At 37.4% G+C, this 14,123-nt stretch overlaps 1 protein-coding gene across 1 annotated transcript in view; it reads right to left on the bottom strand.

Moving 5' to 3' along the window:
• Positions 1-5,081: 5,081 nt before the first annotated feature.
• LOC133124153 (neuroligin-4, X-linked-like) overlaps positions 5,082-14,123 on the bottom strand; it is a 72,705-nt gene continuing 63,663 nt past the window's right edge. The window contains exon 5 of the mRNA XM_061235102.1: positions 5,082-9,183. Coding sequence (XP_061091086.1) covers positions 8,331-9,183 — 853 coding nt within the window. The 3' untranslated portion in view covers positions 5,082-8,330. The remainder of the gene's footprint in view (positions 9,184-14,123) is intronic.

Raw genomic sequence — 14,123 nt, 5'->3', positions numbered from 1 at the left:
GAGTTACACTTGTTTAGGCCTAAAATGCACTCTGTATACTAGTTGGGGTGGCCTGTAGCCTAGTGGGTGATGTAAATGACTGGGACACGCAAGGTTGGTCGTTCGAATCCCGGTGTAGCCACAATAAGATCTGCACAGCCGTTGGGCCCTTGAGCAAGGAACTTAACCCTGCATTGTATGATGCTCTGGATAAGAGTGTCTGCTAAATTCCAATAATGTAATGTAATGCATTGAGCACTTTATTAGGTATATATTAGACTTAATTTTAGGCTTAAGCCTTCTGCTGCTGTAGCCTATCCACTTTGATGCGTTGTATGTTCAGAAATGCTCTTCTGCATACCACTGCTGGTTGTGTGGATATTTGCGTTACTGTGACCTTCCTGTCAGCTTCGACCAGTCTGGCCCTTCTCCTCTGACCTCCTCTGATATATGTCATTAACAATGCATTTCTGCCCACAAAACTGCTACTCACTGAATGTTTCTTTAATTTCCACACCATCCTCTGCAAACTCTAGAGACTATTACTCATGAAAATCCCAGGAGATCAGCAGTTTCTGAGATACTCAAACCACCCTGTCTGGCACCAACAGTCAAAGTCACTTAGATCACATTTCTTCCTGGAACCCCCCCCCCCAAAAAAAAAAAAAAACACCTGCTTGCTTTTATGCATTTAGTTGCTGCCACGTGGTTGGCTGATTAAATATTTGCATTAACAAGCTGTTGTACAGGACTACCTAATACATTGCTCACTGGGATCCATTTAATGTTTAAAAGCTCGTATTTCATTTCTTCTGTTCTTATGTGGCTTTTTGCATAAAAAATACATCAAGAAGAAACTCAATCTACTAAACAAAATTAGCTGTAAATGTTATACTCATTATTTAAAATTTGGGGAATATTAGAAATACTAACAATACCAAGATTGAATAATGGTCTAATCCATTAAAAATGACAAGGTCCACTGGAGGTCAATTCATGTTTAGAATTGTAAAATGGACCTTACCACTTGAAATATGTCAGCCCTTCACATCAATAGCTGTTTTATATTCTGTCATAACTCTGGTCTCATGGCACTAATCTATGTTTGCCTTGAAGATTCAGAAAGTCAGACACATACATCTTCAGTAATTTACCAGGGCCTAAAGCACAACTGCATTTATCATTACAATTATTCTGTGCAAATGCACTGCACAATCACCGTGTTATTATATAACATATATTATCTCTCTCTCTCTCTCTCTCTCTCTCTCTCTCTCTCTCTCTCTCTCTCTCTCTCTCTCTCTCTCTCTCTCTCTCTCTCTCTCTCTCTCTCTCTCTCTCTCTCTCTCTCTCTCTCTCTCTCTCTCTAACAGACTTTATTTCCAAGACTAGATCATTTGTATTGCTGAAGTATTTTAATGGCAGAACGTCATTACCAACAACACCCCCACATAAAATACACTTGATGAATCCATCAAGATGTCACTCTCTATCTCCTGAATTACTTTGCTGATCACATTAATGTGAAAAAAATATGAATAAAACCTAAACTAATTTGCTGAATAAAATCCCCTCCAAAAGTACTGGAACAGCAAGGCCAATTCAAAATTTCAGCTTGTATTTCCTGGTATTTACACCTAGATGTGCTGCTGCTACCATCATCAGTTGCATCATCAATAAAGACTAGTGAGCCCACTCCAGAAGCAGCCATGCAAGCCCAAGCCATGACACTTCCTCCACTGTGCTTCACAGATGAGCTCATATGTTCTCGATCATGAGTAGATCCCTTCTTTCTCCACACTTTGGCATTTGTTCTGATTCTTACTACTCATGATTGGTTTGCATCTTGTGGTATAGCCTCTATATTGTTGCTCTCAAGTCGTCTTCAGTTGATTGAGATACCTGCCCAGTGGAGATTGTTTGTGATTTCTGAATCACTGATGTTTTGGGTTTTTCTTCACTGGTCTCACAACGTTTCTGTCATCAACTGCTTTTGTTTTCCTTGGTCGACCTGTTTGATGTCTGTGGCTCAGTATGCCAGCAGTTTCTTTCTTTTCCAGAACATTCCAAGTTGTTTTTCAAGCTCTCCCCAATGCTTATGTAATGGTTTCCCCTCTTTTCTAAGCCTCAAAATGGCTTGCTTTTCTCCCAAAGACTGATCTCTGGTCTTCATGTTGGTCAAACGCAGTCTTCACAGGCAAAACCAAAGGCTAAAACCAAAAATATACATTCAGAAATATTTATTGTTTAGCCAATAAATCTAACAGGCCACATCTGGGCAACAAGAAACACCTGTCAGTCACATGTTCCAATACTTTTGCTCACCTAAAAATTGGGTGGTCTGATACAAAAGGTGATATGTTCTAAGTTGTTTAACAAATCTCTATAAAAATTCCAGGAAATGAAAGCTGAAATTCCATTCATGTACATATTTTGACCTCAAGGTCAATTGTCTTCAGTGTAGAGCAAAAACAAAGGAATTCACCTATTGGAGGGAACTGTATGTGTCTAACATGGTCCTTTTAAAGTGTTTTCAAGTGTTTGTGACTCTTCAATATGTTTCTATGACAAACATATATAATTATCTTCTGACTGGTCTGCAAAAGGTAATGTATAAATGAGTGCGCATATTAAAGAGGCTGTTGTACTTGTTAAATTTGAATGGGTGAAGAAGCTTATCACATTTAAGCATTACAGGTTTGATGAGTGAAGACTTCAGGCCTAACATATTAAAATGCACATTTCTATTCAGCAATTACATTCTTTATAAGCATGGCCCTTGCCTATGGCAGCAGTAGGCTGTAAATAGTTAACGTTCATTCCAAGCATGGACACTTTACTGTTGCCTAAAATATGTTCTGTAGTCTAATTACATATACTGTATTAATTTTCATAATTTAATATTCATTGATTGGTGTCAGAGAAGGGGATTTAATAAACTGTGGTGGTATTTACTTACATTCAGGTTTATAAATAGGGAACCTGAGTTTCTCTGCTCTTAAGTGAAGATTTGTATCAGTCACTGCTCTAAAGGACACTAAAGGACACTAAATAAAAGGTTTTATGCATTATTTCTGTATTATTTCCATCCCTGGCTAGTCTTTTGCCAGTGCAGCAATCAATATAGCAAATTAGTGACTGCTTAAAAAGCCATGGATGTCTGAATGTTGACGGCAGTGATATATTTATTTTTATTTCATTAATATCCAGTCATGTCTTGAAATGCTGCGACTACATATTCTGTCTTAAAATAAATATTTCTAGATATCTGTAGTTTCCTCATGAGTTCTCAAACATGCTGTTCTGTTGATGGTATTTAGATGCAAAATGAAATTCAAAATTAAGAATCCTATTATATCTCCCTGGTACATCTAGCAGCCTAACCTACACTTGGTATTTTGCTCTTTGAAATATTCAAATGTAACCTACCTGCCACCTAGAAGCCATCCATCAGCCATCCATAATGTCGCCAGTGATGAAGCAGTGACACAAATCACAGTTACTCCAAATGTAGATAATAAGCCGAGCCTACTTCGTAACTGCCATCACAACAACTTGTTGGCTGATGTTTACAGAGTGGAAGCCTACCCATTCTACACAAAAGTGTGTTCGTTCTCAGCCTTGATGATGTGAATTTGTAAACTTGCACCAAGTACTTTTGGGCGACCAATAGTATGTATAAGTTTCACTTTGTTAGGGCTAGAAAAACTAAATTAAATTTTATTTATTTGTCTTCACTTCATGTGGACAGAAGTTTTGCTTATTCCATTGCCTGACAGACCCAAGAAAGCTGACAGTGCCATGAAGCTCTGAACTAAATCCCAGAAAGTAGATGCTAGTAGAGAGCAGAGAGTAAGTTCTTTTTTACTTCCCAGAAGTAAATTATTTTCAAATTATTAAAGTATACAGACGTTCAAATCTTCGCAAATCGCTTTTGTGAAAGGAGCCCCTGATCTTCACTGCATCTTGCCCCACAAATATCTCTGAAGCACACTACCAGCTGCCTGTCATCATGTTTTTGTGGCCCTCCAGCTGAGCTGCAGTAATTTTGTCTCCAGAAATGCTGTTTTTCAGGTAATGAGGTGTTCTGTTTTATTATATTGCATTTACTCTCATGGTGTTCTAGGAAAAAAAAGGTAAAATGGCGTGTTATGATGCCAATGATATATAGCTGGCTCAGGTGGAATGATTTGGCCCAGAAAGGAATACCTATCAACAAAACCCTTCCCTCTCTGGTGAATTTCTAGCAAACTTTACCAGTGTTTCTAAAGTTTACAGACATGCTAACAGAGATAACTTGACATGTACTAGAAAAGACCATCATTTAACATATTCAGTGTTCTTACAGGACTTTGAGGAAGCGGAATTTGCTACTACGAGCAGAAAACTGACAGATAGGCCTCCCTCGTGGTATTGCTCTTTTCACAATAATGTTCCACACAAAACCCTCCCAAACGTTCAATACTGTGGCTATGTGCCTCTGTTTAGGGCTTACAACCAGAGTCAATAGTGACACTGGATCATCTGGCTTATGACTGCACTGAAACCCAATGTTTTAACAGGATGAGACAACCAAAAATGGAAAGAAAATAGGTTCACATAATACATTACCTTGAAATATGCTTACAAGGACAGGGTTTACTGAACATTTTTGTGTATAATATTTAATGAAGTTTATACTGTGATATGCTGTGATGAACACTGGTGTGCATACAATATTTGCACAAGAGACTTTCCCCAGACTATTGCCCTTATACCTGGGCCTCTCGCCTCTTTTTCAAAACTTCCATAAAATCCCATAAAATTGATTGCTAAATAGATCATTCAGCCATTTGAATCTGTACTTGGGTCACTCTGAGTGACTCATAACTTATTCACAGCCCATACTGTTCTTCAAGGCATCTACAATGAATGAGCTGAATTTAAATAAATTCCTCAAATGGACTGCATTGAAACCAAATTGTTACCAGCCCTTAAGTCCTAGAATATTCTAAAATTTTACAGTAATGTGGAATTCATGGATACCCTGAAAACTAGGAAATTTGTGTGGAATAAATTATATTCTAGGCAAATCTCAGATATATGTTATCAGTTGAATATCATCAGTTTGTAGGATTTTATTGTTCAAGGTGCTATTCCAAGGAAGGGGAAAGCTATGACAGTTTAAGCAAAGACAAATTTACACTATAATAAACAATAATTTACATATGAAGGGTTATATACAGATATATACACAGAACATATTGGACCAGTCTTCCATCACTTATTGCAGTTCTCCCATCTCTTCCTGTGACATCTGAAAGAAATGTCCATGCAAAAACTATCTCGGCAGTCCTCATATTTATGCAGTATATATACATAAGCACCATGTTAGAAAATATTTTAATATTTTATTAAAAATGCAGCAGAAAAAACTTTATACATGTGTCCAGCCAGAAATATCATCTATCACTTAAGGCAAAAACTGCAAAAAATATGAGACAAACAGTAAAATCTAAAATCCTACATTAAGACCCTGGGTGTGTTGAAGGGTCAGTAATCAGGAGGGGTTCCTTTGCTGAAATGTACATATCTAGCAGTATAATCCTCCACTGGGATTTTTTTCATTTAATTTTGAAGTAGATGCATACATGAAATAATTACGATTAATGGTCATTTCCAATAATATTTCACCTCATTCAAAGCAATTTACTTGCTTTTAACCCCAAAATATCACAAGCTTGGCACAATACATATTGCTAGCATATGATGATTTGAAATATCAAACACATATTCATTTACGAATATATCAATCTAATATTGATAACAATAACCACTGCCTCTTTCTAAATGATACAATGCTGGTCACTTTTGAAGCTGAGGCAGTGTTTTGGTTGCTAAAGAAAAAAGAACTATAAAAATACTGTATGAAGAATCTGAAAAGAAGGTGAACACAACAGTGGGCTCCAGAATTATTGGCACCCTTGATAAATATGCACAAAAAATTATGTAAACAAAAAAAATAATAGTTATTGACATAAGCTTTATTTTCCAACATGTGTAAAGCAGTGTGCTTTATTAATGATTCAATGGAATCAGCCAAAGTCTTACAATTTTCAAATAAAAACAAAACAAAAAACATTTCCAAAAAACCGGTTCCATTATTATTGGCACCACTGGTTTAATACTTTGTGCAAATACCCCTGGCAAAGATAAGTTGTGATAAGGTTAGAGACACATTTGGAGGGATTTTTGACCATTCCTCCATGCAGAACATTTCAGAATCATTGCTATCTTTTGGAGACTCACTCTTTAGTTCAGGCCACAGGATTTTCATGGATATTTAAGTCTGGAGACTGGCCATTGCATGGTTATTGTTTTTACTTAACCATTTTTGATGAATGTTTGGAGTCATTGTTCTGCTGGACAATCTACCTACAGTATGACCAAGTCTCAGATTTTCTGCCTAGATTTTCTGGTACTTTGTTGAATTAATTGTGCCATTGATCTTAAATAATGCTCCTGGACCACTGGCAGCAAAACATCAATGACCCACCTCCATATTTGACAGTAGATATGAGATTACATTACATTATTGGCATTTGGCAGACGCTCTTATCCAGAGCGACGTACAGTTGATTAGACTAAGCAGGAGACAATCCTCCCCTGGAGCATTGCAGGGTTAAGGGCCTTGCTCAAGGAGCCAACAGCTGTGCAGATCTTATTGTGGCTACACCGGGATTAGAACCACCAACCTTGCGTGTCCCAGTCATTTACCCTAACCACTATGCTACAGGGCGCCCTATGCTTTTCTTTGAATGCATTCCATTTTGGCGCCAAACATGTCAACATGTGTGTATGGCCAAAACATTCATCTGACCATAACACTTTCTTCCAGTCATAATTCCAAGGAGGTTTCAAGATGCTTGGTTTTGTTTATTGTGCTCAGTAAGGGCTGTCTTCATGCCACTCTTCCAAATATTTTTTTGGTACAGAGGTGCCATTTAGATTTTCTTAGACTTAGTGACCCAAGACACAACCTCAACAATCTCTCCCGTCCGTGAGGACAGTGTGCATTTGCATCCTCTCCATGGCAAGTTTGCAGCCATTTCTTATGTTTTACACCTTTTTATTATTGCCCTTACAGTGCTAAATGGTATGTTTTTTGTAATCCAAACCCAACAAGTGACTGTCAATTACCACCTGAATTGACAGTTCTCTTGCTTTTCCCATGCTAATGGCTGACAGGGAGTTTGCATGCTTCTTATCCTCATTTGAAACAGGAAGTGATGGGATGACACAATATAGTTCCTTTATACTAAATTCTAAAGGTATAAATTATAAAGAGTTTATCTAAATTAAGTACAATTGTATTTCCAATTTCACTTGGTTTTGATTTTATTTGCAATAATTGTTAGGGGTGCCAAAAATGATGGCACCTGTGGTTTTCAGAAAAAGGTATAGTACTAAAATTAGTAATATGTAAATGTAGTGAAATAAAATTATATAGTTCTTGTATTTTAAATCTATGTTGTTTATTATATGCAGCCTTTTTTCTCCATTTTTAGTAAGGGTGCCAATAAATCTGGAGCCCACTGTATTTCTGGAAATGCAGCTTATAAAGCTATGGATGTAAAAACAATAAAATGAAATAAAAAATGTTTTGTAGGATATATGCTTTTAAACAAATTTAAATAATTAGCTTATTTTCTTTCAAAACAATGAATTATGCTATTTTTATATTTAAAATAAAAATCAATATTTAATTTTAAGGGAAAAGCACAAGTTCCTTAAAAGCCATATTTCAACTGAAACACCAGTAAAAGCATTTTTTTGTATTTGTTGTACTCACAACTATTTACATTTTTTTAATTATCTTTTTTTTTTTACAAAGTTTTTTTATTTACAATTCAGGCTGGGATATTTGACTCTGATCACCAACATTTCACTAATTAGCCCAAGGCTCCCTTGCTTTTATTTGGAAAACCTTTCTTTTCAGCCTTGAGCATGACCTAATGGTCACTTGCTCCAAAGAAAAATACACATCATATGTATTCTCAGTACATCAGTGTTGTGGAACAAAACACTTTAAAGTCAAATATTTGTATTGTGGTTGTTGTTCTGCTTGTTTGACCCTTCTAGAAAGTTATGTGGTATTACTATTGTGACATTCACTTTTCACATTTGACAGGTTTAGTCAAGTTCAGATGCCAGTATTTAATTTTTAAGAATGCTTGGTAACAAAATAATATCTTCTGTAATCAGTCTCCACTGGAAAGTTTTTCTTCTCTTCTTCAAACGATTTTGTTATTGTAAATTGTTGATTTTTTATACTTTTTTTATTGTGGCCTTAGCAGTAGCTCTGTGCAAAGCTATACACGTGTAGTGGAGTGTCCGTGGGGGAGGTTGGTGCTGTTCTGGCTGCCGCTAAAGGTGTTGAAGGAGTGTAGGGGCTGCATGGTGGCGAGAGAGTTGGGGATCATGGTGATGGTGTTGGGCGTCATGAGCGGGATGTCGTCAGGGGAGCGTCGCAGCGTGAGGGCGTAGTCTGGCGGGCACGTCAGGCGGAGCGTGTCGTGCACCTGCAGGGACTCACACTCGTGATCGTGCTCCAGCTGCTTCATCTGCATGGACATGATCTCGTCGTTCTGGATGTGGGCGATGTCGTTGGCAGTGGCGTTCCTCTGCGGGCTGGGCCGGCGGTTGGACTCGTGCCGACGCTTGTCCTTCTTGTAGTAGAGGGCAGCGAAGGCCAGGATGTTGAGGAAAAGCAGGGAGGCCCCCACCGCGATGGTGACGCTCAGCTCGGTGGAGTAGTCGCGCTTGTTCTCAATGACGACCGCAGAGTCGGCTGGGTCCACCGTCTTCTGCTGGTCGGTCACCTGCTTGGTATTAGCCGGAGGGACCACGGGGTGACGGGTGGTAGACGGCCATGTCTTCCCCTGGAAACGCTTGGTGTATGAGAAGGGAGTGGTATCCTGAGGAGGGATCTTGGTGGTGGTCGATACGTACTGGAACAGTTCGTTTATATTGTGCAAGTGTGGCACCAGCTCCAGCCAGAAGGCCACCTTGGTAGCCCTGTAATGATCTCGGACCCTTGGCTTCAGGCCGATGTGCAGGTAAAGCTGGTCCTTCGGGTTGTACTTGGACCAGGCCACCTCTTCAAAACGGTTTGGTTTTGTGTGGATGAATTTTGTGTCCTGGGGTACTGGCTGGTTTGGGTCTCTAAAATGAAAAATAAATATATATTTAGTAATAGATACAGATGCAGAATATGTTTTAGACAAACAGTATGCAACCAATATGACATCAATATAGCCCTTGTTGTTTTGTATTAAGTATTTAGAACTTTTTTTTTCATTTATACTTTTTTTTTTTTTACTTTATACAAAATAATAAATGTTCTGAAATCCAGTAACCGAAACAAAATACATGCAAAATGTGCATGTGCAGCGCATTTTCCTTCACACACCATGAGCACAATTGCCTCCAGAGCCCTTTAATGAAACTTATTTTTATAAATGAATGAATTGATTAATTAACATTACCATTAATGTAAATGTTGAATAATATTTTAATGAGAAACATTTCACTGCTTGGACAAATATTCATTTTTAAAGAGTTTAAATCCCCAAGGTTAACATTAAAAGGCATACAGTATAAGAAGCATAATTTACAGTATAATAATTCAGTGAGAAACTGTACTGTAGTTACATCAGACTTTAGTTTTGCAACAAGAAAAATAACAGGACATCAAACAAAGGTTGATCATTGATTCAAGGAAGGTTGTGCCTACCCTATTCAGGCTAAAATTAGGCTGTTAAAAATAAAATGGAAAAGAAATACACAAGATAATACTCCATATAATGAAAACCATTTCAAATTGAAATGATGGATAAATTCTGCCACATATCATCACTCAATACCGGCAATGATATTGTAAGTATCACTGTGAAAACAAAATTGCAGTCACTTGATTTTTATGATGCAATTTCATTGACCATCAGAGAGACAAGTGCATGACAAAAACATCCTTTAAACCATTACTGAAGGTGGAAGCAACCTGCTGTAACATAACACACATGCTGGACTGGAGCCCTGCCCTGTAGATAGAAGCAGAATGTCAATAATGTGTGGATTGATATTGTTCACTCCTGGGGCGGCACTGGCAGTGCGATCGTGGGGAGGGGCCCGTGCTGGAGTTTGTGTGTCAGTGACAGGAAGACTGCTGAGTACGGATGAATCCAGAGACGATCTTTTCTCATGCTAAAAATACTTTTCATTTGCCTACCATATCTACCGCATGGTTACAAACCAATAATGTATTTTTCCAATTTTTTTATTTTTCCTAACTCTGATTTACATAATTTTCTGCATAGTCTAACATTTATTTTACTATATATTACACTTCTGCTGTGAAACAAGCTTATCCATGGGGAAAACCTCTGTATCTGTGTGTCTACCTCTGTATATAATAATTTAATCAATTCAAATATCAATACAGTGATCGGTTGTATGAAGACCTGAACCGGAAAAAAGTAAATGCCTGCAGAAGTTTTGGCTACGCAAAAAATGATCTGCATAAAGCAGACTCCTTTGCTATCTATAGAGAGCAGCTGTGGAGGAGCTGGTGGAGACGCCAGATTTCCTTCCGTGGCTTCATCAGCTTCATCCGCTTGAAGAAGTAGTAAAGAAGCTACTGAATGAAAAGCTCACCCTGCAGTAGCTGTCTGAAGCTCTTCATGGGCTTAACACAGGAACATGACAGGGGACTGCCGGGCTGTCTCAAATTACCTTCTAGACTCAGAGTTTTCAAGTAAAGCACGACTATCCCTACGCTGTTACTGGACGGTTCTGACATGCTGCTCAAGAAAGGAGATGTATGTAAAACAACAGACTAGCCTTTTATGTTCAGATTACATGTCCCAGGAAAAATCTTTGCCAAACATATAGTATTCGGGGATGTACACTGCGCAAACATACTGTGTTCCAGATAAGTCCAATATTGTTCTTCTTAGATTTAATAGCTTCCTCCATTTCTGATATAGTGTAATTATTTAGATGAGGAGAAGTCCTTAGATAGAGCACATAGATTGCACATAAAAGTATATATTCGCTGCTTGTAATGCATTTGGTTTGGTTCTACATTAATTTAACATATTCAGCTGCTTTATCATAATGCTTACATTGCAGTGCTCCACTCCTTTTCCTGTATTCTTAATCAAACCTTTTCTACAGTCAAGCTCTGCTCTGACAGGAATGTTAATTCCCAATGAGCAGATGATGCCTGTGAAGGTTTTAATATATGACAAGAGCAGCTCAGATATAAAAAAAAGAAAAAGAAAAAAAAGCCATAGTGTAGCATCACAAACCTGGAACTGGACTTCAAGAGGATCTACAGCTAAGTCACTTGACCATCACGCAAAGAGTCACAAATCATTTTAATGGCTTGACCTATGATGCTATCGAGTTTAAAGTACATTATTATTATTATTATTATTATTACTATTATTATTATTATTATTATTATTATTATTATTATTATTATTATTATTATTATATAATAGGCTAACAGGGGACAAAAAACAAACACAATGCTTTCTTGGTGGGTAAACTCCAACCTTCAGATTTATTTTAGGTGAAGAGGGAGATTTTAATAAATGTACAAGAGAATCGTGAATGTGATATTGTTGATATATTCTAAATAATATTCTAAAAAATGCATAACTGCATAACCATATCTCGTAAATATGTATTGAAATTGTGCGTATAAAATGTATACTGTTGTCTTAAGAACATTTGTAATTAATCATTTCCTGTTAACAGTGACAAGTGTTTTTCCAATTATCACTGAGACAAAAGATAGCAATTAGCCTATTTCACACTTCCAGGCACACTCAAGCAACAGTCCACTTCTGACGTAATTGAGAATCTTCCATAAGGAGGGCATTCTCTGTGCCTGAGAACTCTACAGACAATATTAAAGTAAATGTCATTTATATTTACATTTTAGTCATTTGGCAGACACTTTTAATCCAAAGCGACAAGTGCATAGGTTCTTCCACAAGTTAAAGCATCACATCCATAACTAGTAAAATACACATGAAGGGCTGTTCTAAACAACAATACAGTCATCGTAGGTGCAATTTATTTTATTTATTTATTTATTGATTAATGTTTTGAAATCAGGAGGGAGGACAAAGGTATAGTAAAGAAAATGTAATCTCCAAATGTTACTTACTGTAATATTTTACATACATTGCTAGTAATGGGTATTAATGCTGCTGACAAATTCTGCTGGCCAGCTAACTAATGTTAATTAAACCAAAGACGCCACTATCCCCACCAACAATAATTGAACATTTGCAATGGACACTGCTGTTTTTTTGTGACAGGCCACATTGGGTAAAGCTGATAAGCAGTGTTACACTTGCCAATGTGAGAGGGTGGATTTATACTTTTAGACTGCATTATTACACACAGCCTTTTTTATTGAGAGTCGTTATTCTTTTTCCCAACAGGTGAGGTGATTTGGGTACGATGGTCAACAGGTATAATTTATGAAAAAGAATCTACAATAGAACCGCAGAGATACAAAATTATGGACTGACTGGTCAACCAAACAGGTATGAACCCAAAAGTAGCTTCTGATACGCTCTTCTTTATTGTACGATACATAGATTCCCTTTATTATTACCACTCGCACAAAGGGTGGGAATTAAACAAAAATAAGTCATTTTCTCCATGTATAAATTAATAAACTCACACGTCTCCCTCTATCTAAGTTGGGTTGATCTAATATTGAATGACTTTGGAGAAAGTTTATGAGGGAGTAGCATAATGAGACTCACTCACAAACATGCATTTCAAAAACACTGACAGATAATTTCTTCATAAACAAGCAGTGGAGTCTGTTGATCTGGGTATTCAGAAGCTGTCTATGCATCTCAGACAGCTGCTCCAATTCAAAGCCTCTCGTGTCTTTTGTGTCACAACAAGAAACATCCCTACCAAACTTTAACCTCACAGTTCAGTTTGTGTATCCTTTTAGCTTTTTTCATGGTAAATAGCTTTTGCTTTCTCTGTAATTGAAACACAAAAACTTTATCTTTTATGCCATTTACTTAGTTTGAGATGCTTTAATTTTCAAAAGCAGATGATGTGTAGCATTTTATCATACAATTTTTAGTCACATACTGATTATTATGATGCTGCCTCTTATTATCTTTCCAAAATGATATTTTCATCTTTCCATGATTGTGTCTGCATGCAGGGTGTACCAAAGAAAAACCTCCCGAAAGAATCTGATTGAGCCACACAGTACTAGCTTGAACTGGAGTTCTGTTCTTGACATCAGAAATACAATATAAATGGTCCCAGTGAATGCTCTAATAGGCATCATCACCGTGTCGCTCAGAGACACCAGTGCCTGTCTCACGCCGTTCTTTGTTCTCACGCTGAAGGCAGTGGCTTCTACTTCACCATGTCCACTGTGACGTCTTTAACCATTTTTACCATTAGCCTGTGCGCAAAACAGACATCAGCTGAGAACATTCTCCCACACAGCAGGAGAGTCCTTCTGTTTCTCTAACAACAGACATCAAGTCACATCAGAAGATTTGTCAATGGCTAAATGTACAGAGAATGGTAAAGGGAACCATTGTGATTGCTTTGTCAGCATGATGGGGAAAACTGTATTTATGCAATAGCCGATATACAGTATGCACAGCATGTATTGAGATAATTTGGGATGGAAGATACATACATCAACCTTCTTGAATAAAGTTATAGTGAAATATATTTAATCAAACTATATCTTTTTTGATGGATATATTCTTGTGTTAATACATTGTTACAAGACCATTGTAAATCCCTTCCCATCATTGAAAAAGTTGTTGACTCGCCCTCTGCCTGTCCTGTGTTTATATATATGTATATAATATATAATAATATATATGTTTAAATTTGGGTTTCAAAATATACAGTCGACGCACCAACACTGTTCCATAACATTGTACCGCTGTACAATAATTCAAGCTCATTGGCTGAAAATTGGTTCCATTTGCCACAGCCAATGGGGTTTCAACATCAGCATGTTTGCAGAGAAGGGGGGGTGGATGGAACAGTGTTTTGGTTTGAGGGTGTTTGTTGCTGCAATTCTTCTC

This window comes from Conger conger, chromosome 3 (genome assembly GCF_963514075.1).
Source record: "Conger conger chromosome 3, fConCon1.1, whole genome shotgun sequence".
NCBI lineage: Eukaryota > Metazoa > Chordata > Actinopteri > Anguilliformes > Congridae > Conger > Conger conger.
Note: the sequence above shows the minus strand (reverse complement) of the source record. Positions and strands in the feature narration are given on the sequence as shown.